Source organism: Oratosquilla oratoria, chromosome 34 (assembly GCF_046742065.1).
Source record: "Oratosquilla oratoria isolate Oo_2021 chromosome 34, ASM4674206v1, whole genome shotgun sequence".
NCBI lineage: Eukaryota > Metazoa > Arthropoda > Malacostraca > Stomatopoda > Squillidae > Oratosquilla > Oratosquilla oratoria.
In genome coordinates this window covers 43734603-43755394 of record NC_134810.1, presented here as the reverse complement: position 1 = coordinate 43755394, position 20792 = coordinate 43734603, and the positions used below count along the sequence as shown (strand labels likewise).

The 20792-nt window shown below is 39.3% G+C and overlaps 1 protein-coding gene across 18 annotated transcripts in view; it reads left to right on the top strand.

The window, feature by feature from the left end:
* Window positions 1-20792, top strand: part of LOC143018276 (uncharacterized) — a 178972-nt gene that overhangs the window by 137541 nt on the left and 20639 nt on the right. For 7 of the 18 annotated variants that reach the window (XM_076173574.1, XM_076173578.1, XM_076173572.1 and 4 more), the window contains 8 exons: window positions 123-200; window positions 1833-1940; window positions 8765-8818; window positions 10389-10534; window positions 10750-10867; window positions 14487-14606; window positions 16315-17520; window positions 19989-20429. In XM_076173574.1, coding sequence (XP_076029689.1) covers window positions 123-200; window positions 1833-1940; window positions 8765-8818; window positions 10389-10534; window positions 10750-10867; window positions 14487-14606; window positions 16315-17520; window positions 19989-20429 — 2271 coding nt within the window. Of the gene's footprint in view, window positions 1-122; window positions 201-1832; window positions 1941-8764; window positions 8819-9778; window positions 10140-10388; window positions 10535-10749; window positions 10868-14486; window positions 14607-16314; window positions 17521-19988; window positions 20430-20792 lie in introns of those variants that run through there. The other 11 variants (XM_076173567.1, XM_076173565.1, XM_076173576.1 and 8 more) reach the window with 11 other exon arrangements.

Below are 20792 nucleotides of genomic sequence, written 5' to 3'. Positions count from 1 at the left end.
TTGCTGTCAAAATAGTCTGTAAAGTTGTTGTGCTGCAGTAAGTAGCGATACAGTTTAGGAGTTTCTTTCTGTTACATAGTTTTCACTTCCATTTAATATTTTTATGTGTGTGTGTACATCAGCAGGTGGCGGACTACATTCCCATGCGTCTCACTCGCCCGTCACCCAAAACCAACGTAAATGCAATGCAGTTTGTCAAGGTAATGTCAGATGCCTTAATATCTGATTTATTGCTGACCATATTCTTTGTGTACCTATTACTGTATGTGTGTGTGTTTGAATCCAGTAGAATTCATGTACAGTATATCTCAATACTGTTTATTATATTTACAGCCAAACTGGAAATTAAAGTCAAATGTAAGAGAAATTTATTGGGTTATTGTTTTCTGTAGGTGCCTGCTTATATGAATTGTAATCATTCAGTCTGATTTGTCCGCCAAGTGATATGTATGGTATGTTATAGTAGTTGTAAAGAGTTCTTGGCATATAGAAGTATTTATCTCTCCACACAGCTTGTAGAATAAGAAGTTCTCACTGTTGTGTGCCCATTATTCAACAAGTTGTACTGCCTTGGCAGTTTTCACACTTGCCAGGGTTTGTTTGAACTTCAATAGAAATGCAGAGGTATTATGAGTGACACAGTGGGAATAAACCATAGCAGCTGTGAAAGAGGCTATATAGTGTTAAAGCTATGGCTTCTTGTTAATCACTTTGATTTTCTTTTTCTTTTTGTAATATGATTTATAATTTTGAAGACACTTGGAAAGCATTTATTTATTTAACTTTAGTGTGCACATACCTATTGTAGGTGTGCGTGCGTGTGTGTGTGAAAGTGAGTGATTTACCACCATGGTCTTGCATCATGTGTTGTATTCATGATTGACAGCTATTACCCTCCCAGCTCAGTGCTCATGTGTAGCCTGATCTATGGGTAATGCTGTGACCAAACACACATACACACACACAACTCCCTGCCCAACAGAATGGGGTAACAGATTGTTGTGCTGTATTGCTTTTTAGTACTGGGCAAGGATAGAACTCATTTGAGTTAGCAGTATCACTACACCAGCAAGCCTCTGTGTGTGTGTGTGTGTGCGTGTGTGTGTATGTGTGTTTGTGTTTGTTTGTTTGTTTGTTTCTGAAGTTGATACATCAGTACGGAAATGTGTGTCTTGATATTCTTTCTCTTCTTATTTCTTTCTTCTATTTTCCGTGACTTCTTGTCACTGGCCCATCTCAACCAAAGAGATCTTGCCTGTTAATTTTATATATTTTTCATTACTCTCAACACATTGACCATATCACCTCTTATGCCTATGTTATTGTGTGTGTACTTCTGTTGTACTTAACTATAGTATATGGAATTGAAACTGTACTCATGGGGTTCATCAATATATCTCCACTTGCTAGACTTTGTCATGAATTATTTATGTTGTTAGTCTGGATTATTTTTTCTTCCTGTTTGTGTGCCCCCGTGTGTGCACATATGTGCAAATGTGCATGTGGGTCTGTTGCTGATCACCAGTGTTTGTATGCTTGAGGATAGTTGCACTGAAGAGATGGAGGTATAGAGGTGGCAAAAGAAAGAAAAGTAACAGAAAAGACGAGGACTAGAAGTTAAAGGTGATCAGCATTCTTTGAATGAAATATCTGTCCAATTATAAAAGAATGCTGTGTGATTCTGGTTTGTAGAAGTGTCATCAAAGTACCTAACATACTGACAGCATAAAATGAGCAGTTATTATTATTATTATTTTTTTCTTCTTCTTCTTCTTCTTCTTCTGCTCTTGGGCATACCCCACATGTAAAGAGAAAACATATCTTTGTTGTAGGTTGGTCCTGCAGTGTTACACAAGACTGCTAGTGAACAGCTGAAGAAAGTAGAGGCAACAAAAGCCATGAGAAAGCAGATCATTACTGAGGAAGAAGACTGGCAGTCGGTAAGTCACAAGTGTGCTGTTATGTATGCAGAAAGGAAGTATCTAGTTTGTTGGGACAAGAGGATGTTAGCATCAACTTATTATGGATAAAAAAAAAACTACTTTACTATAACATATCTGATTTGTTTCTTGGGTTTGAGGTTTAAATTGTGTGGACAAAGCACTAACTATTGCACTGCATGATCACATGTGAAAATGGTTGTGAGGGTCTGCATCATGTCCACAGGTAAGCTTAAACACCATAAATTTGTGGTTGGATAGTGGTTGCATGAAATTCTGGTAGATACCAATGCATGGTGCCTGGTGGATGATTTTTAAAAGGAAATGGTATTCAGATAATTCCTGGGTGATGCTATTTTAACTGTTGCAAACATGTATTTTACAGCACAAATATACATACCATGTCAACTTTGATATGTACACAAAACTTTGTACATTGCACAGCATAAGATATGCACTTGTGTATACATACATACATACACACACTGTTAATCATGAGTACTTGAGTTTGGTATTGAGGTAGTGTGGTACGCCAAACATTGCACATTGAACAATGAACACACATGTACACCAAAAGGCTTTTTCCCCCTTAATAATTGGGGTGGCCTGCACATTGATTCATGTTTATTCACATTCACAGTGATGTTTTTTGCATTTTGTGTGTGCAATGCACTGGCTTTAATTCACCAAATAATTTTTTTTTTTTCATTAATTTATTTTATTTATATATTTATTATTTATTTATTTATTTATTTATTTATTTTCTTATGTGATTCTTGAACAAGTAACCCATGAGTGAAATGTTATATCTTATGGAAGTGTACATTCTTTTTATAAATTCAAGGGATTCGTCAATTCTACCTGGACTTTGTCTCTTTCCTGAGTTCCACATCATATTTTGCAAATGTCGAGAATTACATTTGTATAGTGAGGATATGACACTAGTTATGATATTATTCTCAAAGAGAAAAGTGGAATGATGCATCAAGAGAGCGCTTTTACGATGCTGCCTTTGATTTCATGAGCGTTGTTTTGATTACGGGTGCAGTGAACCTTGTACCAGTTTGTGTGCGCCATAATTGGATTGCTCAGATTGGAACAGTCAGACTCAGAGGGGGGAATGATGCACCGTCCCAAAGTGGGAACAATACATAGAAAATCCCCCTTAAGTTAATATTGCCAGTAAATTTAAATCCAGTAATGTCACATTGTGATTCACTTCATGCCCCTTGTTTACTGATATATAATCTATTTCTATACAAGTTTGTTGATAAGTGGCCCACTTCATCACTGATCAGACCCCTTCCCTAAAGTCTGAGTCTTACTTCGGGTGTATTCTTATAATAGTGCCTGATTTAGGAAATTTATTTCGAGTTTATGGGGCAGAAACGTGGAACATAAGAGCGCAAGGGAGAAGAGTTTGAGTGTGTTTCAGATGAGGTGTCTGAGAGGTGTGGTGGGGGTTGCTAGGCTGGATAGAGTGGGAAGTGAGTAGGGGGGGCAGGGATGGAGGGAGAGTTGGGAGATAAGGTTGATGAAAGATTTGGATGCATGGAGGGAGTGAGTGAAGGAAGATTGGTGAAGGTGGAATGGAGGGCGGGGATGGATGGGGTCAACACGAGTGGGTGACCAAGGATGAGGTGGATGGATGGGGTTAAAAGGGGCATTAGGAAGCGGGGGGGGGGGTGTCTGTTGAGGGAGGAAACAGAAGATGGGATGAGTGGAGAATGGTTGTGTGTGGATGGTGCTGTGGTGTATGGAAGGGAGTGGGGGGGGTGATGAGAGGGGTTAGGGAGTATGTGTGAATGATGTTTTGATGAAGCCAGAAGGGAATTCTTCCCTTCTCTTTTTCTGCATGAGGGGATAGAGAGGGGGTCACCAGTTGGTTTATTCCTCGCTGCGAATTCTAGTATAGTCATTCCTAGCTTGTTTGTATGTTTCTTTTGCTTTATTGTTTCTTGCTCCATTTTATGGATTATTTCTGTTAATTTGGTAATTCTATTCTAACTCGTAGTCTGGGTAGATTGGTAAATAAGAGGAGTACATATGGAAGATAGACTTACATTTCTCACTCATGGTTGCATTGTACGAGTATGTTGTTTGCTGAAATGCCTTGCTTGTTATGTACTGCAGTTGGCCTGTGTTCAGTTTTATTAAAATTGTCTATGCTGCTGGAATGTGAACGTGACAATTAGGTGTTCCATGTCTGTAACTTGGGAAAATCTTCACCAAAATCTTGACCCACTGAAACCTGTTAGGTGCCATAGTTCAAGTAAGATTTTCAAGACAAAAGTTCAGTCTCTCTTGTTCTTGTTTGCATGTTAACAAATGTGAAATTGCAAGTATCTGTAAAATTAAATGCTTATTGGTTTAAAGCAATTGTGTGTAGTAGCACTGTTTTCTTCCTTTTCCCAAAGGATCATAAGATTGTAAAGCTAAAAGTCGTTAACTGTTTAGTTGTGGTTTCAGACTTAGTTACTTGTTGGGGAATTCATGATAATTTGTATTGACTGGAGCTATATTCAGTGTCAAAGGTAGTCCACATTGTGAGTTCTAGTGGTTACTCAAATTCAAGATTGTTGGTCAAGGTGCAGGGGGATAGTTTTTGCCTTGTGTGTAGTAGTCCAGACCATGATCATTACTAATTATATGTTTTTCACTTGAATGTTAACAAGATAATCTGTGGTAGCTTTTATTACCAACTAAAACTTAGAAATCTTCCAATATTTGGTACTAAAATTTTGATGTTGTAATGATTTATAAATCTTGTTTTATTTAAACCTGTAACTTCTGAGTCTGCTATATAGTGATCATAGATAAAGTCAACATCTTGTGTGTATAAGGTGGCATTGAAATTCTTTATTATGAATACTAGAAGGTGGAATGAGACAATATATTTGTGGAATTATCATTTCAAATTGGTCCTTGATTTCTTAATGCTCTCAGTTTTACAGAGCATTAAATATAAGTAATTTTAATGTTTTGAATTAATTGGAAGTGTTCAATTTATTTACTTACACTTGAACCTACCCTCTCATGCATCTAATAATTTTTTTTGTGTGAAATTAATTGATGATGATTTTATTCACTTGAGAAGGCACACCCGAGCCTGAGTAGTGTCTCAGTTTATCAAAAGATTTTGGCTGAGATGAACCCCTCGGCTGAATAGAACCATTTGGTTCTCGCCACAGAAAAGCTTCAATAGAGTTGACCATTTTGCAAAAGCGTTTGGCATGTTGTAGCTTTGTGTTTATTAAATACAGATTGTATTTTTCATTGTTCTTAAATTGTTTTTGAATGGCAGTTTACTCAAAAGAAATCCAGAAAACAAATATTTGCCTCTAACTCAGATGTCAGCAGTTCAGGGAATAACTGGAACATTTTTATAAACCACTAATTATAACTTGCATCTACATTGACTTATACAAGATGTTAACCTTTGCTAAGCTTTTAATCCTAAGTGCTGCATTGATTGCAATATGCTTACTACATTACTAACCATGCTTTAGATTAAAAGAATTAATAAATAAACATCTATAGATAAAACTTATTAAAATGCATTAGATGAAACTTGTTAGACATAATTGATTTGCATTACACCCTTATTATTTGCAGACCTCTCTAGTTAGTATATCATTAACCATGTGAAGTAATGTAGGTAGTACTTCCTTAAACATGTCCTTTGTCAACTAGAATTTGATAGTAACCTTCTACGAGTAACCTTCAAGCAAAACAACTCTGAGAGGACATCAGCTTTAATCTATTGAGGAGTGTTGTTGCACTTGAGGTAGTTCTTCTGGCTAATGTTAGATAGTTTTGACATGGAAAGACCACTCCTTAAAGTTTTTTAGGAATAGGGGTAACAGAAACATCCCAGGCTCTCTGATCTGCTTGTCAGTTGACTGCTCACCATGCCATCATCTTGTAGTTATTCTGTGCGCAGTGTATCCACAAGCAAGTGATGTGATCACTACAGATAGTAGGAACCATGCACACAGGTATCATTCTTACTGCAAGGCGGTGAGATGTGGTGATATGGATATATTATGTATACATATATACACCTAAGGCTCTTATCCTTGTAGAAGGTGGGTGGCAAGGTCAAAGTATATGGTGGCAGTGAGCCAGTGTATAGAGGAAGGACATTTTTTTGACGTGGTCACAATTTAGTGATATTCTTGGGGATTCAGTTCATTTATAGTTGATGTTGAGTGGGTTTTGGTTGTAGTAGTAGAGATCGTTTACTTCAGGTTAATAAAATGTGCTTTTGTCCTCAAGTTGAAGTTTGAAGTGTTACTATAGCTCTGATTTTAGCATATGATAGTTTATCATATATAAAAGGTAATGTGCATCCAACAAAAATCTTTTGTTGCTAGTTTTAGCTATATATTTTTTTTAATTCAGTAAGGATGAATCCAACTGAACTTTTTTATTTTATGGGTTGCTAGTTTGAACTAAAGCTATTTTTTCTTTTATTTTGATATATAATTCAGTTTTTTTTATTTGTTTTAAACATCAGTCTAAAGGTTTTTTTTTGTTGTTGCAATTTTATTAAGGTGTTAATTTTGTGTGTACTTTCACATGAGTTATGAACTTTAATATTTGTACATGTATATAACATGCTTCATACACACCCCATGAACTTAGCTTTTCCTGTAACTTACAGTTAGGTAAACACATATATACACTACATGCACACATTCTCTCAGACTTCTTTCCAAAGTTGGAATCACCAGTTTTTTACTCTAGCAATGACCCTAGAACATAGTCCCTCCCCCCACATGTGATGATACATACACATACATACATATACCAAGGCTTTTTCCCCCTTACTAGGGAGGTAGCCAAAAAGGAAAAGGCATAAAATCATTCCCACCCATTCTATCCCTGAAAACACACGTGATGATGATATGGTTTAACGTCACAAACTCCCCCCAATCAGAAGGCTAGGACGGTGCCCCTCACAGAGGGCTTTATAGCGTGGAATTTAATGAACCATGCCCTTGGTTCAACTTCGCCGATTGCAGGATTCGAACCGCCATCCCCTCAACCTTCGCCGCAAGTAACGATGCCCTAACCCATTCAGCCAGTGAGCTTCCACATGTACCGATTTGATACATTTTTCCTAGACATTTATATGCCAAGTTTGACCTTGCCAAGGTGGAACTATACATAAGTTTGTAGCTGGGCATTGTTATTGGAGAGCAAGATAAAGGATCCCATGGGCTTTGCTACTTTCTTGTATGCTAAAATTAGGTAGAATATATTGGAAGCTATTTAAAATATTGATGCATTAGTGGGGGGAAATTGTATTTCTTTGCATCCTTTAGATGTTTAGACTTTTTCAATTTGTGTTCATAACCTTGTAAAGCTCTTTCATCCCTAATTAAAAGAGATGGGAGGACTGTAAGATGTCATGAGAACAAAGTGAAAAAGATTAAGCACCTAAAGGAGGTTAAGAAATAGTTTTACACACAGATGCATAAATGCTTAGAATAGCTTAGAAATCAGTATAGCTTAAGCCAGAACAATACATGGAGGTACACCAGCTCAGGCTGTCAGGCCCTGTTGTGGATGTCCACAGTTGCGTTAATTGCATCTGACCAGAGCTGTAGGTGGGGACAAGGATGACTTTTCTCCACAAAGAACAGGGATAAGAGGGAAACAAATGGTTGATTGATGGGTGGGTGCATCCCTTGGCTAACTATAAGGGGAAAGGGCCTTTTGGTATATAGATAGATGATAACTAGAGAATAAGTATATAGACCAAGGTGGAATCGTATGTGAATATGTAGCCAGGTATAATAATTGGATAGTAAGAAACAGGAGGACGGGGAGAAATCCCTTCCTTATATGCAAAGGGGGACGGAGAGGGGGGGTCGCCGATTAAATGAAGCGGCCTTGCTGTGGATGTACTGTGTCTTGCAACACTGCTTCTGACCCAGGGCGGTGGGCAGGGTTCAGGGATGACCCGTCATCCAGGAGGTGCTCAGATGAGAGGAAGGGTGGGAGGGGTGTGGAGTGTATTTAGGGATGAAATGGGTGGGAGTGTTTTTATGCCTTTCCCTTTGTGGCTACCTCCCTTGGAAGGGGGAAAAAGCCTTGGTATATGTATGTATGTATGTAAGAAACAGGACCTCACAATTGTTGTTGTTCTCCTGAATTCTGCATTTAGGTAAAAACATGCACATACACACACACACACACACACACACACACACATGCGCGTGCAAGTACACATAATATCCAATTGCAAAACCACCTGTGATTTCATTTCACACAACAACTATTCCATGATACAAATACTTCCATCTGTGTGTTTATTCACGCAGATTCATATCCTTGTGGATGGATGTTTTGTCTTTTGACTTTGCATTATTTTATTATGTTGGTATTCCATGAGCATGCACTGTCCCAAGACTGGTCAGGAGGACCAAGTTATGGATTTTGCCTTTGTGTGCCTCCTCTTACCTTTGGTAAGGCCTCATAAGCTTAGAGTCTACCCTTGCTGATGGATCCTTTGCCCGTTGTTCTTAGAAGCACCCATGGAATTGCATAATTAGATGACGGTCAGGGACGGACAATTCCAGTTTTACAGTCGTTGCCTAGTGGGATCCTTTGGAAGAACTTGTGGTTCCCCACAGATGAAATCTGGGTGGCCCAGGCACACGTGCGACTGAATTGTCCGCCCCTGGATGGTGTCATAGATTTTAATCATTTTTGTGGAAGCCAAGGAGAGGCTCTAAGCTGATGGCAGGAATGTGTGAATGTGGTCTCTTGGGAGTGGGTGTGAACGTTGCATTGACGATTCCGTTCCTCACCAGCAGACCACAGATGACAGAAACTCGTCATTAGTGGAAGTTACGGACTGGCAGTCGGTAAGTGTAATCGCCTTTGGTATGTGTATAGTCACCAGTTGTCTTGTTACTGCTTTGCTCTTTCATGTCTTTTGTACAGCACATTGCTGATTCTCAACCAGGTTGCATAAATTGCTTTAGCCCAGTTTTTATTGATAATTTACACAAGCACTATATAATTATGTTTAGGTTCTGTGTACATATCATGTATCATTTGAAATGCCTTTAATATCTAAGGATTTTGATTTCTAAGGCCTTTAATATCTAAGGCTTTGTTATAGCAATAATTGCAAGGCTTACGTAGCTTTTCATGATACATTTTAGTAGGTTTAGGAAGAAAACTAACAAGGAAATCTTGAATTACAGAGCCTCTTTTTTTCTGCCTCCTTTATTTAATTTATTTATTTATTTATGTGTTTATTCATTTATTTAATTATTTATTTTAATCTTTTCATCCTTTATTCCTCATCTGCAAGTTGAGAAAAGAATATATGGAAAAACTTTTTCATTGCGTAAAAAGGAAAATTGATGGACAGCAATACAGATGATCTTGAATGCAGCCAGGCAGTTGCATGTTTGGTGCATTAGAGTCATGTTTTCTGGCACTCACTTGATCCAAGTGTCAGAATTTTTCATTCATGGACCAGTTTGTTTCATATCTTGGACAAAGTCGAAACTGGTTCCATTTAGCCATACCACATTTAAACAAGTTCTGCTAAGACATTATTGAGAGGATTATTTCCAATTTTTGGCTTCTTGATCCCCATGAAAGTAGCTTGGTCCTGCAAGTGAGCCTGACACAGTTCTCATAATGTTATGTTCAGTGCAGTTGTCAGTCTTCAGCTTGCTGGTGACGCCTCACAGCACAGCACAAGGTTGTTATGAGAGCTGGGTTGGAGTAGGAGGAGGAGGAGGAGGAGGAGGTGTAGGAAGAGGTGCAAGTGTTGGTATACAGGATTAAGCCAGTGTGGAGTGTTTAGCTGCACTTGCAAGAGTGGGGTGTTCCTAAAATGGCTAAGGAATGTTCTGCTAAGGCCAGTGGGATAGAATGAGGAATTTTGAAAAATTATTCATATTAAAGAAGCACCCGATAATAAAAGGAAGTGAGAGGTGGCCAGAAAGCTGCCATCAAATAAATGGAAGTGATGAAAAACAGGTTTAAGAACAAAATCTTGGGTGGAAGAAGTAAAAGTTACCGCTATCTGATGTCAGGTTGTGTTGCAATAGTGTGCTGCACAAAGTCATGAACGAAATGGCAGAACTTTTTACCGTTCGAGAAGTTTTAGGAGTTTTGAATGAGTTTGGCGATTATGACGACTTTGACTTCAATCTTCACCAGCTGGTATTGTATCTTTTGCTCCCCTGCCTTATGCTCAACTTGCTCAAGCTCAGCATTAATTATGTTCTCCTCATTTTTGCTAAGCATGAAATGGATTGCTCAGTGATTTTGAATTTGTTCATATTTATTTATTTATTTTTTTGTAGGCCAATAGATTTCATAAGGATTATTATAGAATATTTCAAAAGTGAATTGATATTAAGGATTTATTTCGGTGTTGGCAGTGACTGATAGGGTTTGTCATTATTGCAGAACTTAGACAAGTGGAAGAGCTCCCGAAGAAAACGAAATGAAGGGGCACTTGAGAGAGTTTTGGAAATTAAAAAGAATGAGGTGGAAGACGAATTGGGGAAAACCCGACGAAAAAGCAAAACGTTCAGTGAAATGCGTGAAGAGAAGTAAGTATTTATATTCTCAAACTTCATGAAAGCAATTGTAATTCAGGCAGGCAGGAAATGCATGAGCTTCAGGGAAAAGTTTCAGTAACAACTTCATTTCAGTTGTTTGTGTGTTTGTGCAGAAATTTAGTACAATAGGGATTGATATGTTCATTTTGCTTATCCACCTGTGTGATGCAATAGCTTGCTCATGCACATTTACTGTGTTTGTGCAGACGAGGGCGAAGATTTAATCTTGTGGTGCACGATGATGACAACAATGACCTAGGGGACCTTGGACTTTCCACTTACAACGATGGCACAGACACACAAGGAGTCAAGGATGTTGATCAGGTATGTAGAGCAAATTTAATTGCCTTTTCCACTCAGAGTAAACAGGGATACATTACATTAGTAATTGAACTGCTGTTGTGAAACAGCTTCATTGCTTAAGTTAGTAGGAAGGTTGATGATGATGTGTTGGTATTGTTTGCTGTATGTTAGTAATTTGATTTCTAATCTCTTTTGTTGGGGGTGTGTTGTTGTTGTTTTTTTGTGACAGTTTTTCACAGTGGAAAAAAATAATGTCAGTGATATTGTCTGGAAGCTTGAATTTCAAAATTTCTTCCTTTAAGTTAAGATCAGTTTAGTCCTTGTGCACTCGCAAAAAAACAAAAACAAAAAAACAAAAAAACAGTAGAACTAGGTGTGTAACAATTCCAAATATGTCTGTACATAACCACAAAAAATTTATTGTTTGTAATAAGTGTCATATTCTTTCATGTATTTTTGTTTTGCTATTTGACTTTTTCATTCACTTGTTATCTTTGTCTTTATTCCATTCTCTTCCATTTCACCAATTGATCTATGTCCTGTCTTCTTTAATTTTTCAATTCCCATCCTTTCTGTCTTTCCTGCTCCCCCCAACCACCACCCTCACTAGCAAGACAGGCATCAGAGTGAATTGTTTCCCTAGCCTCCATCTTCAAAGCCTGTCAATGTCCTTACCTGCATATAGAGGTGCCCTGAGGTATTGACTCAAGTCTCCACATTGGGCTCAGGATCTCTTTATCGATTTGATTAGATTTTCTCCTACCACTATAAGCTAGTGATAGAAACAAACCTCTCCCAAATTCAACATTTCTTTTGAGGAAGATGTATAGGATGGCCTGAGGATAGTTGCCAGCCATTGTGGGGCTGTGGATTTCCAGTCAGTGAAAATCATGGCAACAATCCTTATTATCCCTCATCTCTTTTCTCCTTGCTTCCCGTCTCCTCCCTTCCCTTCTCCTGCCCTTTATGGCTGTGGCAGCATTGGTGGCAATTGTTTAGAAGGCCAATGTCATTGAGCCTCGTTAAGGTTATTGTGTCATGCAGACAGACATCCGTGCTGCAGCGAACGTCTGAGGAAAGGAAGATGAACTAAACCAGATGAATTAGATGTTTTGGAGTATCCTGAGTTGTATGTTAACAATCATACTTGCTGCATTGCTTGTGAGGAAAGTAAGATGGACTAAAGCAGATGAATTTTTTCTTCCAACATTAATAGATGTTTTGGAGTACCCCAAGTTGTATGTCAACAATCCTACTTGCTGCATTGCTTCTGACCCAGGCAATGGGCAAGGGACAGGGATGGCCCCTCATTTCAAGGAGCCAAGGGAAAACAAATGAATGTGGGATGGGTGGAGGGTGGATGCATGCTGTGGCATGTTATGTTGTGGGACTGCATCTGTGTCACTGTTATCCTCGGCAATTGTAATTGTTATTTCGAACTATGTGTTCTTTTCATTATCTGCACTTAATGTATATTGATTTAATGCCAAATGAAGTTATTATTATTATTACTGATTTATAGTAGTCTGAGGAGAGCAATCATTGGTGGAAAGGAGGGATAGTAGAAGTTAAAAGTGATCAGTGTTATTCTTTGAATGGAGAATAGTTTCCTGTTATAAAAGAATGCTGCATGACTGTGATCCATAAGGGTGTCACTAAAGTACTGTGTAAAACTTAGGCTGACCTCTTATAAGGCACATAGTAAGAAGATGAAATGTTAGGGTAAGGGTGTTTTTTGTATATATATATATATATATATTTAATTATTTATTTTTTATTTTTTATGTTTATTTTTTTTATTTTTTTTTTTAATATGATGGCATGATTTATCATAGTTTGTCTTGCAAAATGCCTGACAAGTCTGGTCAGCCTAAGGTTGTAGGCTTCAAAACAAGGAAAGTTTTCTCCCACCTGAATGGAATTGTCTGGCATTAACCAAAGCAAAGTACGTAAATCATATTAATAGTAAATCTTGAGGAACTTAGCATAGGAGATGAGTGCCATGGCGTTGCAAAGAAGAGTGAGTGAGGAAGAAAAGGAGTGGAAGGGACCACGAACTTAATTGTTGGGTGACTCAGTGGTTATGACTCAGCCCACGGCTTGGGTGAGCAGTAATTGTCTGAGTGTGGAGGGATCTTGACTAACATTTCAGTGATCTGTGAGATTTTTGTGTCTTTGGATATCATTTATTGACTGAACTGTGAGTCATTCAACTTTATCTGCTTTATCTCCCAAGACCTTTGTCATCGAAACACTTCATTGAAGAGTTTGTTTAAGGACACAGAAATTAGAAACTCCGTCTAGAGATAGAAAGTGTTGCCATGTTTTCAAGGATAGAGAGGGAGTGAGGGTGTGGGTTGGGTATATATACATACATATACCAAGGCTTTTTCTCCCTTACAAGGGAGGTAGCCTAGCCAAAAAGAAAAAGGCATAAAAACCATTCCCACCCATTTCATCCCTAAATACACTCCACTCCCCTCCACCCTCCCTCTTATCTTGGCATCTCCTGGTTGGGTATGATGATAAGAATGGTGATGTGCTCTACTAATTGTTTTGTACAGTTTTACTCCATCGTAGTTCTCTGTCAACCAGAATCCGTTGGGGAGCAATTAAGACAAAAGTGACTAACTGTCTTCTATATTTTCCTCATGAGAAGACAGAGGGGGGCTCACTGATTAAATGAAGTGGCCTTGCTGTGGATGTGCTGTGCCTTGCTGCATTGGTTCTGACCCAGGGCAGTGGGCAGGAGACAGGGATGACCCGTCATCCATGAGGAGCTAAGATGAGAGAGGGGGACAGATGGGTAGTGGATTGGGGGGGGGAGTGGGTGCTTGCCTTTTGACTTAACTACCTCCTGTATAGGGAAGGAGAAACCCTTCGTATATACATACATATACCAAAAGCTTTTTTTTTCCCCTTACAAAGGAGGTAGCCAAAAAAACAAAGGCATAAAAACCACTCCCACCCATTTCATCCCTATCATGCTCCACTCCCCTCCACCCTCTTCCCTCTCTCTTATCTTGGCACCTCCTGGATGACAGGTCATCCCTGCATCTTGTCCACTGCCCTGGGTCAGAGGCAATGTCGCAAGACATAGCACGTCCACAGCAAGGCCGCCTCATTAAATCATATATAAATAGATTATAATGATCGAGACAGTATTGCAAGAGTGTAAGAAATAGTTGTGAGTGGATAAGGGTTGCAAAAGAATGATGGATTGGCCAGGACAAAATGGATTTCTTCTTCTTGCCTCCTCTGTAAATTCTCAAGTGGATTAAGTGGAGGATTGATATGTATTGAAGCAGTGAAGGGAATCCAACTTTGGCTCCAGGGCCCTGTTGAGGTGCTGTGGATGTGCTGTCTCTTGCTGCAGGGATGACCCGTCATCCAGGTGGAGCCAAGATGAGAGGGATGGAGGGGTGGTGGATGGGAGTGGAGTTTGTGGGGATGAAATGGGTGGGAGTGGATTTATGCCTTTTAATTTTGGCTACCTCCCTTGTAAGGGGAAAACCCTTGGTATATAAATGTATATGTAACATTATTATTTCTTAAATAGTCGTAGACATGAATCGGGTTAATTTTAGCTCTTAAAAGTATTCTCTCAACAGTCCTTTTTTTTTTTCTTCTTTTTTCTCAGACTTACCCTGTGGAGGACAACAAAGATGCCAAGAGTGATGCTGGCTTCTGCACTGGATCAGACACAGGCAGTGATGGAGTTTTCCCTGAAGACAATATAAGTGATACAAGCTCTGCCTTGGTAAGGATGAAATTGTTTTTGTTGGAATATTCAGTACAAGTTAGATTTAGTTACTTGACAATACTAAGTGTTAGTTCACATGAATGTAAGAGTATGTGTTATGTATATGTCTATTTATATGTGATCAAAAAAAGTAGGGCCTGGTGACTGAATGGACAAAATATTTAGACGACTTTTTTCAAAAGGACATGGGGCATATACTGCGATAGGGTCTTTGTCCTTTATTTACTTCAGAAGCAGGTTATCAACCTCAAATGTTAGAATTGTACTGAAATCTTCATTCACAGAAATCATTTATAGGAAGTAAACTATTGGACATAGAAAGTTACAAACATTTTTAGACAATGTTAGGTCCTTGATTTATTTATGGAATGAGGCAGATGCTGGGTGAAGTGAATCCTTGATACACGAAGACCACCTCAGTCCCTCAGCTGAATAGAATCATCACCACAAAAGACACAGAGTGTCTGATGCTACATTGTCCTACACTCAGTCATCCCAGACAGGAACACAAAATCTCTTCACCGAGTGACTTAGGGTCTGAACTGGTGGCCATGGCTGTTTTTGTGCGGGTCTTCAATCTGCAAGAGAGAACAGAGACAATGGATTGATTGATTAATAGAATCATCATTTTAGCTGGAATAGAGTTGTTAAAGTATGCCATTTTACAGACAGGATTAACCACTTCACTACGGGACTTAAATCTCGCGGGCAGCAGCCAATGCCAGCTGTACGACGTGTCGTAATAATACTCGCATAAAATATAGTCACGGCTTATATTGATCGTTCTCTCTTTCACCCGTGAATTTTGAAAACCACAGAGAATGGGATTAAGAGCAGATTAGGGAGAATGTAAAAACACAGGAGCGACTACAATAAATATAATCAAGACGCCGATATGGCAGCGTCACGAATCCACTTGCTCCTCATGACGCCTACGTGTGCGGCACCGTATGGAAGGGGTTAAATGAGGTTGATAGATAGCAACATATGTGGTTATACTCATAACAAGGATAATTGTTGCCTTGTGTTTCACTGCCTGGTAACCTGCAACCCCTTAATGGCTTGTCATGGCCCTTGGGCCTGGGGAGAAAATTTGCAGAGCTGGGCACGTTCCTCAGGGCGTTCCTAGGTGTGTCTTTCAGTGTCCTGGTTGACATATATAGTCAGGACACCAGGGACACACCAAGGAATGCACCCAGCTGTGAAAATTTGGACCATTTTTTTGCATTGTATTAGTGTGGGGCAGTTTCTGTGTCTGCAGTTTATGATAATTAGATGAAAAGAGCAGAAGCCAGTTGTCAGTCAGCTATCCTTATGTTGATGGTTAGAGGTTTTAGGCCCAGTCAAAGCAAGGATGTTTAGTTTTTAAGAGGACAGACAATCATTGGTGAGATAAGCTTGTGGAAGATACTGATGTGTGTATGTATATGCATGTATAGAGAAGTAATTTTACGACAGTGCATTTTGCAGTAAATTGACTTGAGCTTTGGAACATGACTGAGTTAAGCTCTGCATCATTAGTTAATTGATAGCTTGTGTTGAAATGACTTGATATAGTATTTGCATCGTGTCAGAACCATGTGTGTGCAGTTAAACTCTGCTTTATTTATAGATAAATTCTCTTGAGTTTGTCTCTATTTTGATTTGTGTTTCCCCTTAGCCTTGTGATTTATTGTTGTGTTTTGTTGTGTGCGTCTACCTCCAGGGTGACAAGAAGGAGGCCCATGACTCATTACTTGATGCTGGAATTTCCAAAGAAGAGGAATTGCACATAAACGGTTCTATGTCCTCACCCGTAACAAGTGAAAACTCAGAGTATACGTATGACAAAGCCATTGAAAGTTATAAGCAGTTCGCTGAGAACTCTGTCAAGAAGAGAACATCCAGCATCACCAGTCTTACAAGCATCACAAGCAATAACAGGGAGGATGATTACTTGTCCAGAAATGGCCGATCAGCTAGTCCGTCCAAGACCAAAATTGAAGACAAACTCAATTTCTTCAAGAAAGAAATGAAGAAAGAAGAGGTTAGACCAACTATAGAACCTCGTGTGATCCTGCGAGACAAGTCCCCAAAGGTGGATGTTGGCAAACGCAGGTCAATGTTCGAAATAGGTGACCCAACATTAGTTAGTCATGAGACGAAGGTGAGTTATCGTCGTTCTCTTGATGTTACCACTAACCTCCGTACTAAAGTCGCCTCTTTCGAGAACGTGTCTGATGCAAAGAAAGTCCGTGGTGTCACGCCGCCCCGTGATGCAAAATTCCACGAAAAATTGGCAACTTTCACCCAGTCAGGGGGGACACGGTCGCAAGTGCGCAAGAAGACTCCTGAACGGGATGCAAACTTCCGCCAGAAGCTTGCCTCATTCCATAGCATTGAGAATGGTGAGGAGAAACCAAAAGAGAGAAGAGTTACCCCCCAAAGAGACCCGTCCTTGAAGAACAAGATAGCTTCTTTTGAGCAGCTGGAGCAGGCTGAGAAGGAAGAAGAGGCAAGGAGAGGGGAACTCAAGACCAAGGCATTGCGTGACAGATCAATGAGTCTGGACCACCTGGATGATTCTCCAGTACTACGAAGACCTGATGAGGTTATGAGAGGAGCCGTATCTGTTGGCAACATTCTCAAGACTAGCGAAAGGAAACCAGCTCCCTCGATGGGTGTCCAGCGAGTTCATTCAGTGCCTTATGTGGAAGTTTCTCTGGAAGATTCGCTAGATGCTGAAGAGGAATATGTGAGATCGTCCCGGGCTGTGGTGAGTTCGGAATCGAAGCAAGGTGGTGGTGGTGTTGGTGATGGTACTACAGCAGCCAAGCGCTCCACAGTCTATGAAACAGTTGAGGTTTGCCATCTGACCAGAGATGTTGAATCGGCTCCATTGTATTCCATTTTCCAGTATCTAAGTCCTGAGGTTTGTCACACCAAAGACCAGAAACTTGTGTGTTTTGGATTCAAATTAACTTAAGTCCCTGTTTGATGGTGTGAATAGATGAGTAGTTTTAGGTTTAGAGTTTTATGGTTTGAAATAGATATAGTTTTCAGATAGATTGATAGATATAGATTTGATCTTGAGACTTGGGAGGGTTTCGTTATTTATTGCTGGATTTAAGGAATTCAATTGGGAGTGACAGGAAGTCAAAAGTAGCAAGAACGATGACAATTCAATTTAACATTGGGAACTCCCCCTATCAGGAGGCTAGGATGGTGTCCCTTACAGAGGACTTTATAGCATGAAATTTGATTAACCATACCCTTGGTTCAACTCGTCGGCAACAGGGTTCGAACTGCTGTCACCTTTACCAGCACTGCAAGTAGCGACGCACAATCCTGCATGGCCAGCGATCATCCAATAATGATAGTTATCCATCTTCATAAGTATTAGTATTTTTTATTCAACGATGGGAGTTTGATTAATTATTGCAGGATTTAAGTTCATTAGTTTGGAAATTGTAAGATTGCAAGAATGATATTAATTTATAATTTACCCCCAAAAAAGTATGAGGTAGAATTTTTTCTATTTATTTATTTATTTTTAGAGGAGCTCCATAATTTTAAAATATTTAAATTAGATTGTTCAGTCAGCATATAAGTTATTCAGTATAATGTCATGAACTCCCTTTCTCATTGAGGTCTTGGACCAAGATATTTTAATTGAATTAGATGAAGTGTTTACATAGTGTCTGGTCACTGGATGTGAAGCTTTCCCCATTCTGTTGGTTGGATGGATGTTGAAGTTTGAGCATTAAACAGTTATTGCATGAACTAAAATTCATCTCCAATGTTTGGTTCCATATTTTAAGCTTACTTGAACTCTCACTTTAGTGTGAAGGATACTAATGCTTCACATGAAAAAAATGTACCGATTCACTTTCTTATACTAAGATTTTGGTTTGGCTAATGTCAGACAAGTTTTATCAGTTGAGTTAGAACAAGCAAAGTGGCAGGGGACAGGATGCCCCGTCATTCTCAAGGTGCTGATTATATACATACATATATATATATATATATATATATATATATATATATATATATATATATATATATATATATACATACATATATATATATATATATATATATATATATACACACATATACCAAGGGTTTTTTCCACCCTACAAGGGAGGTAGCCAAAGTCAGAGGCATAAATCCACTCCCACCCATTTCATCCCCTCACACTTCACTCTCACCACCCTTCCCTCCCCGCTTTCTTGGTTCCTCCTGAACGACAGGCCACCCCCACATATCGACCACTGCCCCTGGTCAGAAGCAATGCAGTAAGACATAGCAAGGCTGCTTCATTTAGTCAGCAACCCCCCTGTCCATCCCCTCATGCAGAAAAAGGGAAGATGGGGAGAAATCCCTTTGGGAGTGCATCAAAATATCATTCACATATACTCCATCATTCCCCCCCCCCCATCCCCTACCCACCCCTTCTATGCATCACAGCATCATCCATACACAACCATTCTCCACTCCCCCTACCTTCTGTCTTCTTCCTTTCATCCTGAACAGACATTCCCCTCTTTCCCAGTGCCCCTTTTACCCCATCCATCCATCTCATCCTTGGTCACCCCCTCATGTTCACTCCTTCCACCTCTGCCTTCCACACCTCTTTTACTAGTCTTTCTTCACTCATTCTTTCAATGTGTCCGAACCATCCCAATACTCTTTCATCAACCGTGTCTCCCAACTCCCTTTTCACCCCCACTCTCCTACTCACCTCATTTCTCACTCTATCCAGCCTAGTAACCCCTACCATACTTCTCAGGCATTTCATCTCAAACACATTAAAACTCAAAATATATATATGTATATGTATGGGTCTGTCCCTTGAACTGAATGATATTGTATGGCATTAGCCTCAACAAAGTCTTAATTGAGTGCAGTGTTGAAAATATGCTCAAACAGGTGACAACCAATACTTAAAGTGTACTTAGGAGCTTGGGTTTTCTTGGTGCAAACTTGCCATTTCTCATGGTATTATACTCTGCTTGTTTTCGTTTTTGGGCTCCCCATCCTGTTGTATTTTTCCTATATACACATTTGTGTTGGGTACACTGTGGTCTTGTAGATTATTGTATATGGCTCCTGTAGCTTTGGGTAATATATGCCATCAGGTTTTGGGTTTCTAACTGAACCTAAGCTATTTAAATGGATGTATTGTAATGAAGGGTTGTACTTTCTCTTCCTGCCTAATATTACCCGTTTTACTTGTATTTTTTAAACTATTTCTTTTGTTGCTTTGCATGGCATTTTGCTGTATCCTTTTGCTAACTAATGCGAGCCTTCATTGAACAACTGAAATTATATTTGAAAAATTTGACCAAGTTATCTTGGAGATGAAATCTGACAAATTTGGTGATGATGCATTTTCAGGTCAATGCACAGGTATTTGAATTGGCATCCCGATTGGAGGAAACCCCACTGGTCGATAATGAGGAGCAGCCAGGCATGGTGGGTAATGTGAACGAGACTGCCACTGTGGATCATCAGGATGAATTTGTGAGGAAAGTGGAACTGGTGACTGTTGAAGAGACACTCGATCAACACTTGTACGCCCAAGAACCTATGGAGCAGGTGTCACCTTATAACGCACCCCCAGAAGCTTGTCCTCCAGTAGCGCCAGTGCTCAAGCAGCAGCAAGATGCTGTCGATGCTCCAGTGGCTCCTATTCTGTGGCAGCTACAGAACGACTCGGTAGCACCCGATCCCCATCCACCTCTACTTCAACCGCTACAACCCCAGCTGTATCAAGATGACCAGCATTTGGAAGTGGAGGATAATGGCAAGGTCTATTCTGATGAGGATATCAATGAGGTTAGTGATTCATTTTCCAGATAAGTATTTAAATGTTCAGTAATGTTAACTGTAGACTTTTATTCTTATAAATGATTCCTAAAGATTTAATTGTTTGTCTTGTGTGGACCAGAGCTAACCAGCATACTCATAATTTTAACCTTTTTCTTTTCTTTTCTTAGATAAAGATTTTATTTTTATAGACATGGAACACTTTATGACTGTATTTAGTAAAGTGAATTTATGATTAATATTAAAGACTTCTTAAATTTGTCATATATGGAACTGTGTTTGTCAAACTGTGCCACTGTTTTGTTGTTGTATGTGGTGTTGCTTTGAAGCAGCTGAAAAGATGTGGGTAATGCAAAGGTAGTAGGGTTTTTA